This window comes from Indicator indicator, chromosome 35 (genome assembly GCF_027791375.1).
Source record: "Indicator indicator isolate 239-I01 chromosome 35, UM_Iind_1.1, whole genome shotgun sequence".
Lineage (NCBI taxonomy): Eukaryota > Metazoa > Chordata > Aves > Piciformes > Indicatoridae > Indicator > Indicator indicator.
In genome coordinates, this window is record NC_072044.1 from 3,354,149 (window position 1) to 3,376,086 (window position 21,938).

The following is a 21,938-nucleotide window of genomic DNA, read 5'->3' on the forward strand; positions in this document are numbered from 1 at the left end:
ACCAGACACTCCCAGCAGTAGACCAGCAAGAGCTCCAGTGCTAACCCTGCACTGGGAAAAGGACTTTGTGGAATTTCCCCTGACACCTAACTTCACAAATTAACTGCTAATGAGTAGGAGCATCCTCAAAGACTTGAGACTAATTTATCCCACTATATTTAAACCTCATCCAACAGGCATCTCAAATATTCCCCAAATAAAGGCATAACCATATGGAAGATGCCACAGCCCAGAAAGCTCCTTCCAATTGTCCCTCCATTTGGTTTCCTCCTGCCCTGCATAGATCACTCCCTCCCTGCTGAGGAGGGGAAGGAGGGACTCAATTAATGCCTAAATGCAGTGGTTGACAGAGGGAAATGCCAATTCCCCCCCTCCTCATTACATTCAGATCATTAATCCAACAAAGAGCAATTGCTGTGAAGGGCTTACTACCACCAACTGGGTTTCCCCCTTGACTTCTCACCATTGAGCCTCCAGCAGCAGCAGCCAGAACCAGTTTATGATTGCAATATCCAGGCATGCTCTGAGCAAAATTGAATGGGCTCCAATGCTGCAGACATCAGCACTGGTCACGTTATCTGCACCACCAGCCTCACCATTTCCAGAAGAGGTGAAGTAGGATGGACAGGAAATTGGAAGGGTGAGAAATGAGCAGCAGGATGGCACCAAGGAGAGCCATAAAATAGAATCATTAAGGTTGGAAAAGATCTTTAAGACCATCAAGTCCAACTGTCAACCCAATCCCACCATGGCCACTAAATCATGGCCCCAAGTTTCTTTGAACACCTCCAGGCATGGGGACTCCACCACCTCCCTGGGCAGCCTGTTCCAATCCCTGACCACTCTTGCAGTCCAGAAATTTTTCTTCATGTCCAACCTAAACCTCCCCTGGCACAATTTGAGGCCTTTTCTTCTCCTTCTATCACCTGGTACTAAGAGGAGGAGACCAATCCCCACCTCAGTTCAGTCTCCTTTCAGGGAATTGTGGAGAGCAATTGAGGTCTCTCCTCAATCTCTTCTCCAGCCTGAACCCCTCCAGTTCCCTTAGCTGCTCCTCACCAGCCCTGTTCCCTAGACCCTCATATCCAACCTAAACCACCCCTGCTGCAACTTGAGGCCATTCTCTCTTGTCCTATCCCTTGATACTAGGGAGAAGAGACCAACCCCCACCTAGCTCTGACCTCCTTTCAGGGAGCTGTAGAGAGCCAGCAGGTCCATCTCTGTCTAAAGACTCCTGTTTGTAGAATAAGTCCCCAGTTTGTGCTGTTAATCATCCTCTCCCTTTTCAGGCAGCAAATAAAAGCCACAGCAAGACAAACACATCCATTCCCCTGCACAGTTTGCCTTAGGAAAACCCAGCAGTGACACAGAACTGTTTTGATTGACTGAGGTTTAGGGTCTCTGCTCAGAAAACAATCGATCCACTTGTTCAGAGCAAGCAATTTAGCAATTCTGGCAGCTATAAGTCTGTCAGGAACAAACCACCACCCTTCCCCCCCAACACTCCTTCCTCATGGGACCATCAGAGCATGCCCCTGCAGTGGGACCAGCCTGCTGTCCAAAGAAAGAATCAGGACCTAATTCCCAGGCAACAACTGTTGTTATTTTAAGTAGGACTCAATTCACAAGCCCTCCCCAGCTATAAATTGCACAGCTCCATGGCTTTACTCTCTGCATGAAAACCTCTGTCCAACGACAGCAGGACAAAAACAAACCCCTTGCTTTAATAGAGGAGATTGCCAAAAGGCTCTTCCTGGAAAGTCCTACATGAAAAAAAAAAAAAACCAAACAAGAAACAAAAGCCCAAACCCAACCCAACTTCAAAAGGAGTGGGACTGGCCAAATCACCCTGCCACGAGCACTTCATGACTGCAGATTAAAATCCACTCTTGGCTTTGAGTTAATCTCTTTATTTGGCTCCTTCTCAAGAGTCAAAAAGCCAGGAGCTGCTTATGTGGCACAGGATAAGGCAGCTCCCCTAGCCTGCTTCAACCCACTGCACCAAAACAAACGTGAAGCAGAAGCTGCAGCACGCTGGCAACACTGAATATCCAAAGAATTTTGGCACCACTTTTAGCAACACCTTGGGAGACTACACTGAAGAAGAGGTGCTGGTTGTAGGAGGAGGGCTGGAACACTGGGGAAAGTGCTGAGAACTGGCTGCTTGGAGCTTGTGCCACAGATTTCCTGCCTTGCTCTGTGCAGCAGACAAAAGGGAGCACAGGAGATTAACCAGCAGGGCTGTGCCAGGGGCAGCAGCAGAGATTTACACCCAGCTCACAGCTACACCCATTGCTGCTGCCAGGGCTGCTGCCTTGCTTGGTTCCTGAAGGCAACAAAGCTGGGGAAGAGCAGCCGAGGGAACTGGGGGGGTTCAGGCTGGAGAAGAGGATGAGGAGAGACCTCATTGCTCTCCACAGCTCCCTGAAAGGAGAATGAACTGAGGCAGGGATTAGTCTCCTCCTCTTAGTATCAGGTTATAGACAAGAAAAGGCCTCAAATTGTGCCAGGGGAGGTTTAGGTTGGACATGAAGAAAAATTTCTTGACTGCAAGAGTGGTCAGGGATTGGAACAGGCTGCCCAGGGAGGTGGTGGAGTCACCATCCCTGGAAACATTCAAGAAACCTGTGGCCCTGGCACTTGGGGACAGGGTTTAGTGGGCATGGTAGGGTTGGGTTGAAGGCTGGACTGGATTTAAGGTCTTTTCCAAGCCAAAACAGCTCTGTGAATCTAAGAGCAGAAAATATGAGGCTGGTTTCTCCCAACACATCCTCAGGATGCTGCCCATCACTGCCCCTTACCTGCCTCACCTACATGCTACCATCCCAGCTTCACAGTCAGGCTGCTGCAGAGTGCCAACAGCACTCCCACATGACTCCAGCTCTCCTAAACACATTATCCTTTTACATTCACAACTACAGAGGAAGTGATTTTATTTTTATTCCCAGCCCCTTACCTTTTTTCTTTCCCCCCCAAGCCACTATTAACTCTCACCATTATCAATTCAAAGCAAAAAAGTAACTGGGTCAGAAGCTTTGGAGTTCAACAACAGCAAACAATTACTCTGATGGCAGAAAAAAAATAAAAATAATATTTTTAATGGTTCATCTACTTAGAAAAATACCAGCTGAGCTTTTTTTGACACAGTTATTCTGTTTCTACATTTTTTTGCTGACTTTAAATGCTCACCTCGAGAGTTTTGTTGACCACTGCCTAAAGCTTTCACCAGGAGAAGGTCCTGCTTTGTCTTTTTGAAACATTGCTATTTTGGAAGAAAACTAGAAAGCAGAAATGCAGAATGGTCTCTAATAGTGGAATCACTTAAGTGAAGACCCTTTTCTCCTGGTTCACAGAATTTCATTTCACAGGATGGCTCAGGTTGGAAGGGGCCTCAGAGATCATCCCCTCCAACCTCCCCACCATGGGCAGGGACACCTCTCAACTAGACTCAGCTGCTTGAACACTTGAACACCCCCAGGCAGGAGGCAGCCACAACCTCCCTGGGCAGCCTGTGCCAGAGTCTCACCACCCTCCTACTGAAGAACTTCTTCCTCAGCTCCAGTCTAGCCCTGCTCTGCCTCAGCTTCAAACCATTCCCCCTTGGCCTGTCTCCAGACACCCTGATGCTTTTGCAGCCTTCCTGCAGGATCCCTTCAGCTATTGGAAGGCAGCTCTAGGGACCCCCTGGAGTCTTCTCCAGGCTGCACACCCCCAGCTCCCTCAGCCTGTCCTCACAGCAGAGCTGCTCCAGCCCTCAGATCATCTTTGTGGCCTCCTCAGGACTCACTCCAGCTGCTCTGTGTCCTTCTTATGCTGGGAACACCAGCACTGGAGGCTGTATTCAAGGTGAGGTCTCAGCAGAGCAGAGTCAAGGGGCAGAATCCCCTCTCTTCCCCAGTGGCCACACTCCTCTTGATACAACCTAGGCCATTTTTCTCCCATACTTCACCCCTCAGAAAACCAAACCCCAACTTATTTCCATCACCTACAAAACTCAGGCAATATTCGGAGAGCAGAACTCCCAGGCAGGAGAAACTCTCTTTAAAAAAAAAAAAAAAAAGCATGAAATCTGCAAAAGTCATACCAAAAGAAAAAAACATGAACTAAATAAAGTCCCAAGTAATGAATATCAACTGTGCATAGCATGGAGAAAGCTCTTTCAAAAGAACATGTGTTTAAGCATACTTTCCATCTCCACACAGCTTCTGATTTTTCACTCTTCATTAGACAGCTCAAAAGAGTTGAGCAGGCAAAGAGGTTCCTCCAAATACATTTCCTCCCCCTGCCCTAAACGGGCAAAAATTAGAAAGGAAAAAATAAAGGAAAAAATAAAGGAAAAAATAAAGGAAAAAATAAAGGAAAAAATAAAGGAAAAAATAAAGGAAAAAATAAAGGAAAAAATAAAGGAAAAAATAAAGGAAAAAATAAAGGAAAAAATAAAGGAAAAAATAAAGGAAAAAATAAAGGAAAAAATAAAGGAAAAAATAAAGGAAAAAATAAAGGAAAAAAATAAAGGAAAAAAATAAAGGAAAAAATAAAGGAAAAAATAAAGGAAAAAATAAAGGAAAAAATAAAGGAAAAAAATAAAGGAAAAAATAAAGGAAAAAATAAAGGAAAAAATAAAGGAAAAAATAAAGGAAAAAATAAAGGAAAAAATAAAGGAAAAAATAAAGGAAAAAATAAAGGAAAAAATAAAGGAAAAAATAAAGGAAAAAATAAAGGAAAAAATAAAGGAAAAAATAAAGGAAAAAATAAAGGAAAAAATAATCAAAGTCAAGGCTTTTAATTCAGAGAAAAAACAAGGATGTGCATCCTTACCACGAAAGGAAATCATTTGGAGCTCAGGGAAGATGTTGTGGAGCTCCCCCAGTTGGGAGTTAGGGAAAAACTGGCTGTCACCAGGAACCTTTTTATAGAAACCCTACTGGAGTTACACTGGAATTCCTTCTGCTTTTTGGAAGGAGCTGCAGCATTTTGAGTGGACTGAGCCTTTTCACAGAATCACAGAATGGTAGAGGCTGGAGGGGACTTTGAAAGCTCATCCAGTCCAACCCCTCTGCCAGAGCAGGATCACCTATACCAGGTCACACAGCAACACATCCAGGTGAGTTTTGAATATCTCCAGAGAGGGAGACTCCACAACCCGCCAGGGCAGCCTGTTCCAGTGTTCTGTCACCCTCAGTGAAATAATTCTTCCTCCTGTTTCCATGGAACTTCCTATGCCTCAGCTTCCACCATTGCTCCTTGTGCTGTCATTGGGCATCACCCAGCCTGGCTCCATCCTCTCTGGGCACGCACTCTGCACAGCTTTATGTGGTCACCCCTCAGGCTCCTTTTCCCCAAGCTGAAGAGCCCCAACTCCCTCAGGCTCTCCTCATAAGGGAGATGCTTTGGTCTCCTGCCTTGCACTATGCAACAGAGGGATTTCTGGAGATGGAGAGGCAAGAAGGAAGTCTCTGCATTCTTTCACCTCTTCCTGTCCTCGTTAATGAGCCATTAGCAGGAATCTTAGATGAGACAGACAAGAGATCCAAACTAGTGCTGGAACATCAACCCAGGCTCCCAACAGCCCCTTCCCCCTCCCTGTTTCTGGCAGCAGGCTGCTGCATTGGCCCAATCCAGCTCCAAACCTCCAGGGATTAGCACTATCAAGGAGTGCAGAAAACCAGATGATCCTGCAGCGATTCCACCGCCAGGAGTTGGGAGCAAGTCATTGTTGCAAACAAATGGAATCACTTACAGGCACTGAGCACTGATTAGCTGCAAAAACCCCTTAAAAGGTAGTTTTACATTTGCAGTGGAACTGGTAATCCAAGGCACACAGGCTCCAAAGCTCAAAATTCAAAACCATTCCTCTCCACCACACCAGGGTGGTGGCTGAGAAGTCTGTTTACAAAGGGTATTAAACTAGGCGGTGCCAAGCAAGTGAGCAAGGGCTCAACCCTGACTCCTGAAAGCTCACCTCCGTGGGGCTGGCATCTGCAAACTGTCCCAGCCTGCAGCAATCAACCTGCTGACCTGAACAGGTTGCCCAGGGAGGTGGTTGGGGCCCCATCCCTGGAGATATTCAAGGTGAGGCTCCACAGGGCTCCGAGCAACCTGACTGCAGAGAGGGTTGGACTGGATGAGCTTTGGAGGTTCCTTCCAACCCAAACCATTCTCTGATTCTATGAGCACAAACCAGAGAGCATCCTGATGACACTACTGGAAATGATGCAGAAGTGCAAGGGTTTGGCCACAAAATACACAACAGGGATTTAAATCCTTGACCTGAAAATGTGAAGCTAGTTCTACAATATCTTCTACCCAGCCCAGAGAAATCCCAGCTTTGGTTTCAAATCACCCACAAAAGCATCACCTCAGAGAGACCTGGGGCTGCGTAGCATGGAGAAGAGCAGCCCCAGAAGGAATCTGATCAATGCTCAGCAAGGGGCTAAAGGGTGAGGGCCAGGGTCTTGTCTGTGGTGCCCAGGGATTGGATGAGGAGCAGTGGGCAGAAACTGGAACCCAGGAGGTTCCATCTGAACATGAGGAAAAAAATTCCTTAGTGTGAGGGCGCTGGAGCCCTCGAGGAGGCTTACCCAGAGAGGTTGTGGAGCTTCCTTCTCTGCAGAGCTTCCAACCCCCCCTGGCCATTGTGATCCTGGGCAAGCTGCTGTGGGTGTCCTGCTTTAGCAAGGGGGGTTGGACTGGATGGTATCCAGAGGTCCCTTCCAACCATTCCAGTGGTTTTGAAAATCCCAGCTGCTGACCCAGTCACAGCTCCTTTTGTCATCTGTCACCCAGAGAAGGTCTGTCCCGCTCCTAAGAGTTCACCAGGATGAAAAACTGCCTCCCACCACTCAAGGTGCTCAGCAGATGTGCCGTATCAATGAGATTTGTATGCAGCATTTAAGGCTTTTTTTTTTGTTTGTTTGTTTTTAATCACAGAATAGAATCATTAAGGTTGGAAAAGACCTTGAAGATCCTCAAGACCAAGCATCAAGCAGCATTTACAGCAAAAAGGATGACAATCAGATCAGATCCCTCTCTGGGTTGAACAACTGACAGGGCAAGAGGGACTTCTCTGAAATTTATCAGCAGTTTGGGGGAGATTAAAAGGATAATTTTAGCCATTACAGCAGCCTGAACCTGATGGCAGCTGCAAGACCTGCTTCAAGTTCTCTTTATCAGGCATCTTCTCTTAGCTCAAGACACACTCAGCTAAGCTACCACACAGCCACCTCTCTGCTGTAGATCACCTCATCTCTTTTTTCCATATCCCCATTGCTCTTTGGGCTGCAAGATCTGAATTTCCACCTTTGCTAGAGACTACCCAAGGCCAGGAGAAAAAAAAAAAATTGGCTTATGAACCCTGACTGCATTAAAAAAAAAAAAATTCCAGTATTAAATTTCTGTAGCCCAAACCATGAAGCTATTTACTGAAGCTTTACACAAACTAATTAAATATAAGGCTCCCATGGGACAAGAGGAGAAAGAAAAGGAGAATTGAGAAATAAATCACTGGGTTTTCCTTCTTCAGCAAGTGTACACTCCAATTTAATCCTTGAAACAAAAAAAAAAAAAAAACCTACCACCAGTCTGACAGTCCTTGGTTGGGCAGAGATAGGCAGCATCCCAATCTCCCATGGAACACACTGCACAGCATAAATTAATTATCTCTGCTTCACCACAAAACTTGCACAAAGGAATTGGGAGAGACAGTCCAGACAAGGGGATGAGCTCGAGATATCAAAGGCTCCATATGGAGACCACAGAATCTCACTTTCCAGCTTCCCAGAACTCATCATCTTTGGGAGCACATGGTACAGAAACACATCAGAGCAGCACTTCCCTCCCCTGCTGACCCCCAGGTCAGCCTGCCAGGAGAATTCCTACTGCCTGACATGCAGCCACATTTCAGGGTCTCCTCAAAGACAGAAGCACCCTCAAAACAAATCCTCCAAGAGCAGCCCCACTAATACTAGCAACCTCTCCTCACCAACAGCATGGAACATTAAAGTGCAGCTGGCACAGCCATGCAACCAAACCCAACAGGACCTGGCTTGCTGGTTGGCCTTTTCCAACCAAATCAACTCCAGGATTCTGTGATCTAAAGCAGAAGACTCGAGGTCAGTGCAGCTGTTGAGAAAAAAAAAATCACCTGGTCTGGGTACCACTGGAGATTAATTCACTTCTGCAGAAGACAGGGAGGTTGGAATTGAACCTCCAGATAGTAAGACCATGGGACCATGTCCCCAAGGTTCTTGAAGCCAACTCTCAGCCTGTGCTCACAGCAGAGGGTTTCTGGCCCTTGGATCATCTTCATGGCTTCCCCTGGACCTGCTCTAATAGTTCTGTGTTCTGCTTGTGCTGTGGTCTCCAGAGCTTGACACAGTGCCACAGATTAGAGTAGGGTAGAATCCCCCTCCTCCACCTGCTGCCCACACTGCTGGGGATGAAGGCCAGCAGAAGGGTTGACTGCCACCAACACACTGCATGAGCATCACAAAAACCACTCCAAACTCATCAGGCAGTTCATGCTGGGAGGGAGCTCAGGAGGTCATCCTGCCCAATCTCCAGCAGACAGACACAAGGTCAGGCCAAGCACCTCCAGGCTGTATGCAGTCTGGTTCCAGCAACCTCCCAGCACGGATGCACTGCACCAATACCTCAGGGCTGCAAAGCCTGTCCTCAGCCACACTGCACAAGGAGATGGGAAGAAACACACTGCTCCTTCCATGGCCCCTGGCCACTGTACACCAAGTCAGCTCTGCAAGAGGCAAATAGCCTTCATCCTCAGAAATTCATTTCATAGAATCACTGAGGTTGGAGAAGACCTCCAAGATCCTACAGTCCAACTACCAAGTCCACCACCAAACCATGTCCTGAGCCACCACATCTATGCATTTTTGACCACTTCCAGGGATGGTGACTCCACTGCTTCCCTGAACAGCCTGTTCCAGGGTTTAACCTCTCTTTCAGCAAAGAAAACTTTCCTAATATCCAGTCTAAACCTCCCCTGGTGCAACTTGAGGCTGTCTCCTCTAATCCTGTCACTTGTTACCTGGGAGAAGAGACCTGACTCCACCTCACTCCAAGCTCTTTTCAGGTAGTTCCCATCCTGATGGTGAACTCCTGCAGGCACAAGCCACAGGAACAGCTAACTCCAACCCAAAAGAGGCAGTGAACTGGTTGGGGGAAGAAGACAACAAATGTCCATAGCTGATGGCCACAGGAGAAGGTTTCACTCACCAACACCCTCTCTGCCCTGCATACCTTGCACAAGAAAAATCACCAACTCCACTCAGCAAATCAAACCTTCTGCAGAACAATTGATTAACCACAACCAAGCTATTCTTTAAAGGGCTTTTGATTAACAACTTCAGACTATTAAATTTTTTTTAAACCAAGCTCAATCATTCCATTAAGGAATAATTGAAAGTGCTTAAGTAGGTGTTTGTGGATTAATGGTTTTAAATGAAGCCTCTAAACATCCTCTCCAAGGCGCAGCTGGAATGGAGCAGAGCAAAAAGATGCAGCAGGGTTTCTAAATGCCAGTGAAGCCCAAGAGCTTTCTCATCTGATCCAGAGTTGATAGCTTATCACCCATGCAGCATGCCAGCACCTGATTCATCTCACTCCCACAGCAACTGCTTCATGGCATCGTTTCACAACCCAAGAGGATCATAGAATGGCTGAGCTTGGAAGGGACCTCAGAAATCATCAACTCCAACCTCCTCACGTGGGCAGGGACACCTCTCAACTACACTCAGCTGCTCAAGGCTTCATCCAAACTGGCCTTGAACATCCCCCAGGGAGGAGGCAGCCACAACCTCCCTGGGCAGCCTTTTCCAGTGTCTCACCACCCTCCTACTGAAGAGCTTCTTGCCAAGCTCTACTCCAAACCTACCCTCCCTCAGCTTCAAACCAATCCCCCTTGCCCTGTCTTTAGACACCCTTAGCAAAAGCTCCCCTCCAGCCTTCCTGTAGGATCCCTTCAGGTACTGGAAGGCAGATCTAAGCTCCCCCCAGAGTCTTCTCTTCCCCAGGCTGCACACCCCCAGCTCTCTCAGCCTGTGCTCATAGCAGAGGTGCTCCAACCCTTAGATTATCTTTGTGGCCTCCTCTGGACTCACTCCAACAGTTCTGTGTCCTTCTTAGGAAGACATCATACAACCCCTACTGAGAGTTAACACATCTACATCATCACAGCTCCAGTCAGAATTTGATCAGGACACCCAAGTTTCTATGCAAGGGCCACGAGATGTTTAATGGTTAGGCAGCAGCACACATTTGGATTGAAGTGTGCCTTCAGTGCCATCTCACCTTCCTACTGTGGTAGAGAGACCAGCACCTGGAATTGGAGAGCCAAGAGGTCTTCCCACTCAGGAGAGCATCCCTGGAGAGTCAAACCATGATCCAACTCAGAACCAAGGTGTTGCTGAGATGTAAAGCAAGTTTCATGAAGAGGAGTGTGTAACTTCAAAGACTCCCCTTAAACTTTGATACCCAAAAGCAGAGGGACAATGACCCCCAGCTGTCAAAGCACCTTGTGAATGGTGAAGGCAGGTGGAGATGAAAAGCTTCCCCCTGTACCCTGAAACGAATGAGGTGAGGGAGGACAGGACCTATCATGTGTATTTTTGAGCAATCTACACCTCCTCCTCCAGGGGAGAGCAGGAGATGGCCAAGAACCTCCCACTGGCCACTTCTGAAGGAAAGCTGAAGTGTGAGAGGGTTGAACATCCCCCCAAGACAAACTCAGAGCTGCCCTCAGCACCAATTCAGGAAGGAAACCCCCTTCTCCCAGCTCCTCGTGACCCATTGACAGAGTTCCGGCCTTCTTAACCTCACTCATTTAAGACAGGAACACTTCCTTCAGCAAAAAGCAAAAAGCATCTCTGTGCCACTACAACAACAGACTTTGGGGACCTGATGAGCAGCTCTTCCCATCAGCACCTTGAGCCATGAACTGGGTTTTGGCAGAAGTGGGCTCTGCAGCTAGGGAAGGCTCATTGTCATTCAATCCATCTGGAACGGGAAGGGAAAGATTTTTTTCTTTGCATGAGGAAAAAAAAAAAAAACCCAGAGGTGAGAAAATGTGCTGTGCTGGTCCTAAAAAGCTTCTTTCTTCTCATTGTGTCCCATCCCCCAAATATTTTGACTACCAGCTTGTATCCATCACACACATTTTGATGGGGTAAATAACGCAGAAGCCTGCAAGCCTCTAATTTCACGCTGCCTTCAATTCCCATTTCCAAAGGCTGCTAGAAAACAGGAATAGAAACTGAAGCAGTGCAAAAGCAAACCAGCTCTTCTCCATTTCTAACTTTCACAGCAGGGAGAAAAAAAAAAAAAAAAGAAAAAAAGAATCATCAAAATCACCTCCTCTCCAGCCTTCTCTTTGCTCAGATAAACATTTAGAAGACAAACATTAAAACTGCTTCCAGGTAGAGAGCAGCAGGGTCAGGGTAGGACACACACCTGATAGGACAACCTTTGAATGACCAACAACCAAGGAGCAGCACCCACCCATCCAGTAGGGAAAAAAAAAATAACTAAAGCACATAATTGCCAAGCAATATTTTAATTGTCAGGTTTAATCTGGGTTTCCTCCTCGGACTGAAATCCCATTTTTTGCCAATCTCATTGATTTAACTCAATCAGCCCTGCCCCAAGGCCATCTTTCCTGCCCGCTCTGAGCATACCGAGCGAGTTGCAACCCATTAAATAAATCACTGAGTCTCATAACTTCCTCCCAGCCATGCAGCAAGCCATAAATAAGTGTTGCCTCAAAAAGGCTGCAAAAAAAAAAAGAAGGAGTTAAGTCAACATTTCACAGAATCACAGAGTGATAGGGGTTGGAATGGAGATCAAGTCCAACCCCTTTTGCCAGGGCAGGATCACCTAGAAAAGGTCACACAAGGCACACATCCAGGTGGGGTTTGAATGTCTCCAGAGATGAAGACTCCACCACCTCTCTGGGCAGCCTTTTTCATTTTCTTTTCCATTCTTTTTTTCCCCCCACTTCAGGCACATGATAGCCTGAAACCAAGCCAAGAGAATTCTGCAGAAGACTTACACTGATCACCGAAAAAAAAAAAAAACCCAAACATTAAAAAGCCAAACAAAAAAACACCTCTGATTCTTTCTTGCCTTCCTGTTGCTGATGGGAATAACACCCAGGAGTTAGCTTGGATTCATCTGTGTTATGTGTGGATATTTCTGTGCAGCTATAGATGTGTGGCTGCACATTTGCAGATAGAACTGGGTGGATGTTCATGCACAGAGACACCCAACTGCAGCCCTTAAGGTGTTACACGCTGAGGAGCACAGTGAGAAAAACCAGGCAGCAATACCACGGACTCACACCAAGAGCAAAATCCTGAATAATGGAACTTTCTAGCACAAGCAGCATTACCAGGGACCCTCGGCACCGTCGTGTCCCCCCGCCCATCTTTCCCTACCAGTGAAAATATTCTCTTCTGACACGACACAGATTTGTTTTAAAGATTCCCGTGATGGGAGGAGGATTAAAAAGCAATTAACTGGCTCTCGTATGTCAAACGCGAAAGCCAAGCAGCAGACAGAAAAATATGGATCTGTCAGAACTCAAAAGATTTGTTATATTCCATTAAAATAAATAATTAAAAAAAAAAAAAGAGAGCCCTTGCTGTGATACCTTAAAACAGCAAACCCATAGCAGGAACCTACCCCACGGGGATGAGAAAAGCCTGCAAACCCCATCCAGCATTGTGTTATGAAAAGCCCTGCAAATTCCAAGCAATCTGCAAATGATTTCCCCCTTCCCCACCCAAACATCGACTGCAAACTCCTACCGCCGCCAAGTCAGGGCTGCAACAGGGAGGGGGGGAGGAAGAGAAAAAGGAAAAAAAAAAGAGAAGGGCTGCAAAATAAAACCTCTCCTACCTTTGACTTGAGTGTCGTACTCGGCTATGATCTCCTTATCCTTTTTGAATTTTGCTGGCGACGTCATGTTTCCTTTTCCAAAAAAGAAAGATTAACCTCCAAGCAGATCCCCCAGAAAACGAGAGATAAAACACAATTTTGTTCCTTTCAATGCCTTGATTTTCTTGCTCCGTCCTCTTCTTCTCCTGACCCACCCCCCCCGAAAAAAAAAAAAAAAAAAAAAAAACAGGGGGAGTGGGAAAAAAAAAAAAAAAAGAAAACGTAAAACCCCGAATCAGTCCATGGAGAAAGGGTGTGAGACGGAGCACAGCAGCAGCAAAATGCAGATGTGAAGAGATCAGCGGCTTTTAGAGGCAGCAGTTTTGTCTCCCTGCACCAAAACCTTTAGCAGCAGCATCAGATCTGTAGCAGATCCTGCAGGCAGCCCCCAAAGGCTCTTCCTGATTGCAAACGTTACCAGCACAGCCAGGGAGTGGAAGTCCTTCCGCACAACATGGTTTGGAGGGGGGTTGGGGGGGAGAGTGTTGGTTTTCCTTTGCTTTGCCTTTCCTTGGTTGTCTTTTTTATTTTAATGGGCTCAGAGATGATGCAAATCAAATCCCAAGGAGGACTGGAAGACGTTTTCTTTGGTTTGCTTGCCTGCAAATGCAAAAAGCACAAAAATAATATAGATATAGATATATTTAGAAAATTACAGCTTGCAGCCAGCAGTCCCAAGATGCGCAGCCAAAACCTGGGATGGAGAAGCAAAACCACCCTGACATTGCAAATTCGTCCTTTAAGCAGCAGAGTGAGGTTAGGGCTGCAGGTAACCGAGGGAAGGGAAAACGCCTACAAGGCGGCCAGCCCCCCGGGAGAGGGAGGGTGGGGGGGGTGTCCGGGCTCCTTTGGCAGCAAGCAGGGTCCCAGGGGAAGGAGGGGATGGAGGAAGGAGAGGAGGGAACCGGAGAACCGCTTCTCCACGCCAGCAGCACGGCAGGGGAAGCACGGCAACAGCCCGGCCGAGCTGCGGCAGCATCTCCCGCCGCAACGCTGCGGCCAGCCCGGTCACACCGGTGGTGCGAACCGAAGGATGAGCTAGGAGCTCCCGGGTACACCGCAGCCGTCCTCGCCGGGGCGGTTCCTCGGCTGCTTCTCCCTCGGGGGAGGTTTTGGGTTATTTGGCTTTATTTTTTTCTACTCGACAGAGCATTGCTCAGAGCCCCGCATGTGCGAGGCAGGCGGGTCCTGCCCGCGGGGGGACGGCGGGACACAACTTTTTTCCTGGTTTTGGGGGATTTTTGTATTTTTCTCTCTCTTTTCGTTTTTTGCAGGGGAGGGGAGGGGCGAGGCTGCAGCCCCCGCGGAAGATGCGCGTAGGGGAGGAAGAAATAAATAAACACGGCACCCGCCGGATCCGCATCCCGCCCGGGAAGAACAATGAGGAAAGGAAGCGTGGGGGGGTCCCGGAGGGGTTGGGGAGTGGACGGACCGGGGCTGAGAAACGCGGCCCCGCATTCCGCCTGTAGGGCCGCGCTGCGGCGAGACGACGGCAGTAGTGGCGGCAGCGGGGCAGCCCCTCGGCGGGCTGTCGAAGGAGGGCAGGGGGCCCGGCGAAAGGGTGGGGCGATTACCTGGGCGCTGCGGAGCCGCCTCCCGCAGCCGGGCGTCCTCCGGCCGCTGGCGCCCGCCACCCGGTCCCTCAGCCGTGGCCCGCCGCCGCCCCGCCCCGCTGCGCGGAACAGCCAACCAGCAGAGAGTCTTGCCAAGGAATGACAGGCACTCGGACCAACCAGAAGACTCTATCTCCTCACTGGGCTCACCTCTTTTCCCGCCGCCTGGCACCCATGGCCCCGCCCCGCCAGGGTGGAGTGGGCGGGGCCGGGAGTAGTGCTACCGCTCCGCCTCCACGGACTGCGCAGGGGAGGGGCGAGCCGTGCAAACAGGCTGCGGGATAAACCAATAGGAGCAAGATAGGGCGTGCCTTTCCCCCAATGGCCGAGCAGTAGGGGTGGTGCCACCCATCTCTTCCAATGGCCTGCGAGGAGAGGGTGGGCCCCGACGTGGACCTCCACTAATCAGATCGGGCGGACGGAGCCTCCCGCGTCCAATGGAAGAGTGTGGTCGAGAATTCAAACTGACAGGTGGGAGCGTGGCCGTTGGCGGCGAACGGGACCGGAGGGGACTGAACGGGAGCGACGGCAGGGTGCAGCCCGGCCTGTTCCCGGGGGTGGCCGCCTGCCATGTCCATCAGCAGCTGCACCTTCGAGGACCGGTCGGTGGCTGTTCTGTGCTGCCGCTTCTGCCAGCAGGTGCTGAGCTCCCGGGGCATGAAGGCCGTGCTGCTGGCGGACACCGACACCGACCTCTACTCCACCGACATTCCGCCTACGGGGTAAGCACCGGCACTCCGGGGACTGGGGGACGGATGATCCCCGGCGGGATCCTTCCGGCGGGACACGACCACAGCCTCAGGGCCGCAGGCTGCCCTGTCGGGGTCAGACCAAGGGAGGCAGACAGGGTCTCACCGGCTCACGGGGATCACCCTCCGAATCTGCTGTCACCGGGACAACGGACCCAAAGCATACGGTGCAAACCGTTCCTCCATTTTCAGTCCACTTGGCTCTGTGTCAGCCATGGATGAAGCAATGTCGGGATCACACATGATCCCAGAATCCCATCATGGTGAGGGCTGGAAGGGACCTCTGGAGATATTCAATCCAACCCTCCTGCTAAAGCAGGGCACCCACAGCAGCTTGGACAGAATCGCAATGGCCAGGGGGTGTTGGAAGCTCTCCACAGACAGAGACTCCACAACCTCTCTGGGCAGCCTGCTCCAGGGCTCCAGCACTCTCACGCCAAAGAAATATCTCCTGTTGAGGTGGAACTTTCTATGTTCAAGTTTTGGAATGGCAGGAGCAAGGCTGTCCCTTGCCTGGCAAATCAGAAATCTCATTTAATCTACCAGTGAGGAAGCCTCAGGCTCAGGAGCCTCCAGCTCCTTCCTCAAGCAAAGATTGGAGTCTGAAATAAATACCTGCAAACAGAACAAACCTGATCCCACGCTGCTTCCAGAGCCACTCTCCTCCAAGTCAGTTGCATGTTGCTTTCCCATAGCAATATTTGAATACTAAAGGAAATCAGATTGCAAAATAATATGTTAATAAGAAAGTAAGCCTAAAAAAAAAAAAAAAAGAAGGAGATAAGAAATCAAAGGTTCAAAGGTTTGGGTTTAAATGTCCCAGCCTTTAAGCTATTGCTCTGGAGCCTCAGGTGAGATCTGCCAGGAACTGGGGAGGCATCTATGAAGAGATTTCTGACAGGGATTTCTGACCAACTGTGCCACACAGCCAGCAGCAGAGCCCAGTCCCAAGCAGGCAAATGTTAATGAGCACCAAGGGGAACTTTTCTTTTTGGTCTAATTTGAGAGGACCTTTGGTATGTTCAAGTCTCTTTCTGTTTCCGTATGAGTGGGGCTGGTAGCTGGCAGGAAAAAGAAGTTGTGTGCTCTTGGGAAAGTTCAATATCCCCCACACAACACTGGAAGGGTAACATCCCTTTGTTGTGACTTCAGCCTCATGTTACCAAAATGTTCTAAACCATAACCACATCTGAGCTCCTGTTTTGTCCCATTCTTCCCATCCAGCACTGTGGATTTCATCGGCAGCTGCTATTTCACCAACATCTGCAAATGCAAACTGAAGAACATTGCCTGTTTAAAGTGGTAAGGACAGGATCCAGTGCCTCCAGTAACCACCAGCACCTCCTTCAGCACTGCCACCCTGCTGGTTTCACCTTCTCACGTGGAGCTCAAGAGTTAAGGGGCTGACTGAGCAGATTGCAAGACTCCGTTGCAAATTTAATGCTGTCTGAAAGAAATTCAGCCCACTGCTGCCAGCCTATTTCTGTGCAAGTCCCAAGTGGAAATGTGACAACCATGTCACTAGTCTGAGTCTAGGGGAAAGCTTGCGTGCCACCTGCCTGATTAAATGCCTGCTTCAACACTGAGAGGATCCTGTGAATAAGGCAGCAGCAAGAAGTAGTTACTCATATTCTAATTAATAGAACATCCTCTTGGCAGATCTAGTTGTTGCTAGCAGATGGAACACGCTGTCACTAAAGTTCTTGGAGTTCTTTTCTCCTCTCTATTAAGGCCTGATATTTAAAAAAGGTGGCGGGGGGGGGGGGGGGGAGGGAAGAAAAAAAAAAAGAAAACCCAACTCTCAGATTGCTCACAGTGGTTTGAGATGATCCTTCCAGCTTCGGAATCAAGACTTTTCTCTTGCTCACATTTAATGGTGGGAGGTTGTGGTAGGAACGCAGTATTTGGCTTCAAGTTGTGCCAGGGGAGGTTTAAGTTGGGTATTAGGATATATTTCTGCACCACAAGAGTGGTCAGGCATTGGAACAGGCTGCCCAGGGAGGTGGTGGAGTCATCGTCCCTGGAGGTGTTCAAAACCACCTGAACGTGGTGCTGAGGGACATGGGTTAGTGGTGACCTAGCAGTGCTGGGTTAATGGTAGGACTTAGAGGTCTTCCCCAACCTTTATGATTCTATGACTGTGTTTTTTAAGGCAGAAGTAGAGAAACAGCAAATAGCAGAGCAGGTGACTGAGAAGGTAGGAAAATGGTTGGTTTGGGTTTCGACCTAGGAGAGAAGAGAAGAGAATCCCTGAATGCCAGGTTGGAAGGGACCCCAAGGATCACCTGTTCCAACCTTTCTAGGTGATGGTGGAGTTGAAATGAGCTGGCCCAGCACCCTGTGGAGCTGAGTCTTCAAACTGTCCAGTGTAGGGGAATCCACTGCTTCCCTTGGGAGATGATTCCAGTGTCTGACTGTTCTCATGGAGAAAAATAAAGCTTTGGTAGTCTCAGGATCACTGCTCCTACCTCTGATACTCTCCCATGCTTCTGTAGAGCTGGATTTTGTGTGTGATGAACTTCTACACCATTACCAAAATGACCCCTTTTGGGTTTTTTTTTCTGGTGTGTAAACTCAGCTGGATTACACAATTCAGGTTACTAAATGGTTTTCTCTGCCAAAGACCTGAAACTTAGATATTTTGTAACTCCTGACAGATGTTCCCTTAATATGTAGGGTGCTTCTTTAACTCCAACAAAAGAGTTGGAGCAGTATTCAGTAATGAAGGTGTCCAGCTCTGGAGTCCTCAGCATATGAAAGACATGGACCTGTTGGGAAGGGTCCAGATGAGGCCACAAAGATGATGCAAGGGCTGGAACCTCTCTGCTGTGAGGACAAGCTGAGAGAGTTGTTCAGCCTAGAGAGGAGAAGGCTCCAGGGAGACCTTAGAGCAGCCTTTCAGTACCTAAAAGGGGCCTACAGGAAAGATGAGGAAGGACTTTTGATCAGAAAATGGAGTGAGGGGTAATGATTTCAAACTGAAAGAGGGTAGGTTTAGATTAGATATAAGGAAGAAATTCTTCACCATCAGGGTGGTGAGACACCTGGAAGAGGTTGCCCAGAGAAGCTGTGGATACTCCACACCTGGAGGTGTTCAAAGCCAGGTTTTATGGAGCCTTGAGCAACATGGTCTAGAAGCAGGTATCACTACCCATGGCAGGGGGTTGGAACTGGATGATTTTTAAGGTCTCTTCCAAACCAAACCATTCCACGATTCCCTAATGGTCTGGGGTACTCTGTGGCTGTTTGATTTGAACTGGGAAAGCCAACAACATCCACCTTCTGCTCAGGAGCCTGGTGTTGCTCACCATGTCCCTTGTCTTTCCAGTGGTAACATCGTTGGTTATCATGTGATATCTCCCTGCAAACCCTGCCTGCTCTCCTGTAACAACGGCCACTTCTGGATGTTCCACAGCCAAGCAGTCTTTGGCATCAACAGGCTAGACCCTTCTGGTAAGGGACACCTTTCCTTCTCTGCCCTAAAGTCTGGAATTCTAAGTGGCCTCCTCCTAATGAGGCATCCCAAAATAGTTAAAGCATACAGAGCAAACATAACAAATAGACACATAGGGCTCTGGGGGAGCAGCCTTCCAGTGTTGGAAGGAGGCTACAGGAGAGCTGGGGAGGGACTTTGGACAGAGGCAGGTGGTGGCAGGACAGGGGATAATGGCCTCAAACTGGAAGAAGCTGGATTGACACCAGACATGAGGAAGAAATTCTCCTCCATGGGGGTGGTGAGGTGCTGGAACAGGTTGGCCGGAGAAGTTGTGGAGGCTCCAAGCTTGGAGGTGTCCAAATCCAGGTTGAGTCTTGAGCAAGCTGATCTAGTAGGAGGTATCCCTGCCCATGGGCAGAGGGGTTGGAACTGGATGATCTTTAAGGTCCCTTTCAACCCAACCCATTCGAGATCCAAAGCAGTAGGGTGTTGCTAATCTAAGCAGACTGCTTTGGGGGGAGGGAGTTGTAGCTACTTTCTAAATGACAATTTCTGAGTGAAAAATTTATCTTCCTCAGAAAACTTTTGTGGGCAGAAGGCAGGCTTTTCTGCAGCAATATTCAAAGCAGCACAACCTCAGCCAGCAGCTGCTATTTATAGCAGCCAAGGATGGCTTTAGCCATCAGCTATGAGGCAGCTGGCCAATGGGCACTCTGGTTTGGGTGAGTCATGTTGTCACTCTGACCCTACAGAACTGAGTCCTCCTTAGCTCAGGCTGAAGTTGCAGCTCACACTAGCTGGTTTCTGCAGCTCAGCATTGTCTGGATGCCAAGCTCCTGGCATGATTTGCCTCCAGGCTTTGGGAGCAGATAACATTCTGACAAATCATTTCTCCTCCCTGCTGATGGGAGTCACTTGCTGCCTAAAGCTCTCAGTGTCACCTGTGTTTCAGATCCATGCTTTTCAAATGCAGTTGGCCCATGAGAGCTTATCAATAGAATCACAGAATGGTTTAGGCTGGAAGGGACCTCAGAGATCATCTACTCCAACCTCCCCACCATGGGCAGGGTCATCTCTCAACTAGGTTTGACTGCCCAAGGCCTCATCCAACCTGGTCTTGGACACCCCCAGGGAAGAGGCAGCCACAACCTCCCTGGGCAGCCTGTGCCAGAGTCTCACCACCCTCCTACTGACGAACTTCTTCCTCAGCTCCAGTCTAATCCTACTCTCCCTCAGCTTCAAACCATTCCTCCTTGTCCTGTCTCTAGACACCCTCATGAAAAGTCCCTCTACAGCCTTCCTGTAGGATCCCTTCAGGTATTGGAAGGCAGCTCTAAGGTTACCCTAGAATCTTCTGTTCTCCAGGCTGCACAACCCCAGCTCCCTCAGCCTGACCTCATGGCAGAAATTAGCTATCAAAATACATCTGTGGGCAGGACCTTCTGCTTTGAACTCTGCTGTAAGCAGCACCACCAGATCACTTGGAAGGAAAAAAATAGGAGATAGATATATTAATCATAAGCATGACTTACCAGGTCTTGCAGTGATCAGAGAAGTTGTTTTCTCTGCAAACAGACAGTTGTGCAACTTCAAAATAAGATCACAATCCAAAAATACTTTTTTTGTTGTTGTTTGGTTTTTGTTTTTTTTTTCCTTTCTCCTCCTTTGTTTTCTTCGCCCTCCTTCCTACCAGGTGTGAATGTATTGCTGTGGGGCAACTTGCCAGACCTGGAGGAAAGCACAGATGAAGATATGTCCTGCATCTCTGAGGAGGAGTATATCAGATAAATGTTATCTACACCATCCTGCAGTATCTGCCTGAGCTTCCTTGCATTGCTCTTCACCTTGGATTTTGTTTTCCTGCTGGCCCATCAGAGCTTAAACACCACAAGAAACCTGGAAATCTGGAAAACAATCCTAAAAAATAAAAAGGAAGGTATCTTGGCCTTTCACTGCTGCCTTCCTTAGACTCTAGAATCTGCCTGGGGTGTATCTTCTGACTCGGGACACACCTTGATGTGCTTCATTTCCTGAGGTCTGTGTCTGGTTTGGTTTTTCCCTGTAAGTCTCAACAGCTGATAATCCTTCTTGACTGGATTCCCCCACCCCTCTTCTTTCCTTAAACCATCACTCCCAGAGCAAAGTCTTTCAGCTGCTAGAAGCACAGCTTAAAAATGTTAAGAAGTAGTCTGGTGGACAAAGTCCTACAAGAGGTCTGCTCCTGTGGTCACACAAACCAGAGCCCAGAGCTTCTTTTCTGGGTATACAGTTGCTGAATAAGTGGCTTAAAGTATTGGAGCTTTGGCTCTCCTGCCTTTAGCAGCTTCTTCTCTGGCCACCTGAGTCATGCTGGAATGCTCCTGAACGTGGGAAATCATGTTAGGGTCTTCCCATCTTCTTCTTTCATTAGTTTTAGGATCCTCTTTCTGTAGGCATCAAGTTTATTTTTTTTTTCCCCCTGATAAAAGTGAAACACTGCAGTTAGTTGATGCCTGGGAGAGCTTCAAGACTACATTGGGGTTTTTAAGGTCAACAATAAAATGCATTCATAGAATGGTTTGGGTTGGAAGGGACCTTAAAGATCATCCAGTTCCAACCCCCTGCCACGGGCAGGGACATCTCCTACTAGCTCAGGTTGCCCAAGGCCTCATCCAACCAAGCCTGGAACACCTCCAGGGAGGGAGCATCCCCAGTTTTGTGCTGTTTTTTACCCCTTGTAGAGGAGGAATCTCTCCAGCTCAGAAGTCAGCCCTCCAGCTGGGTCTTTTTAGAGAAAGAAGAAAGAGATCAAGTTAAATATTTGGTGTTGTGCCTAACCTCACATCCAGAGCTGTAGAGACAACCTGGTTGCTGTATGGAGTAATGAATTCAAAGCTCATTAGCTGAGTTGGTGCAGCCACAGTATTTAACTCATGAACTAAACACTGTGCCCTTCAGCTACTCACCTGAAGGATCACCTTGAGAAAATTCAAGGTAAGAGTCCATTTAAACTTGGGTTGATGCTGAATCAATCATTCTGTAGCCTTTTGGGATACTTGGAAGAGGTGCAACAAAGGCAAATCTGAATTGTCTTAGCCTTTTTCCTGCCTGTTCTGTATTTCATAATGGTACTACCTCTGCTGCAGTGGTTCAATGGATGTTGGTAAATAGCTCTCTGTGTGTTTGTGTCTTGTTTTGGCTGCCTGTGTT

At 48.3% G+C, this 21,938-nt stretch overlaps 2 protein-coding genes across 4 annotated transcripts in view; one reads left to right on the forward strand and one right to left on the reverse strand.

Annotated features, from left to right (window-relative positions):
• Positions 1-12,979, reverse strand: part of SRGAP2 (SLIT-ROBO Rho GTPase activating protein 2) — a 115,108-nt gene extending 102,129 nt beyond the window's left edge. For both annotated transcript variants that reach the window (XM_054395958.1, XM_054395959.1), the window contains exon 1: positions 12,913-12,979. In XM_054395958.1, coding sequence (XP_054251933.1) covers positions 12,913-12,979 — 67 coding nt within the window. The remainder of the gene's footprint in view (positions 1-12,912) is intronic.
• A 2,155-nt stretch (positions 12,980-15,134) lies between these two features.
• FAM72A (family with sequence similarity 72 member A) lies at positions 15,135-20,537 on the forward strand. 2 transcript variants are annotated; one of them, XM_054395897.1, is made up of 4 exons: positions 15,135-15,286; positions 16,538-16,615; positions 18,642-18,766; positions 20,443-20,537. In XM_054395897.1, exons 1-4 carry the CDS (start codon positions 15,135-15,137, stop codon positions 20,535-20,537), a joined length of 450 nt encoding a protein of 149 aa, XP_054251872.1. The 2 variants fall into 2 exon arrangements, with proteins under 2 accessions (XP_054251872.1, XP_054251873.1); XM_054395898.1 differs by having other exon boundaries at positions 15,135-15,166.
• The last annotated feature ends 1,401 nt before the right edge of the window (positions 20,538-21,938 follow it).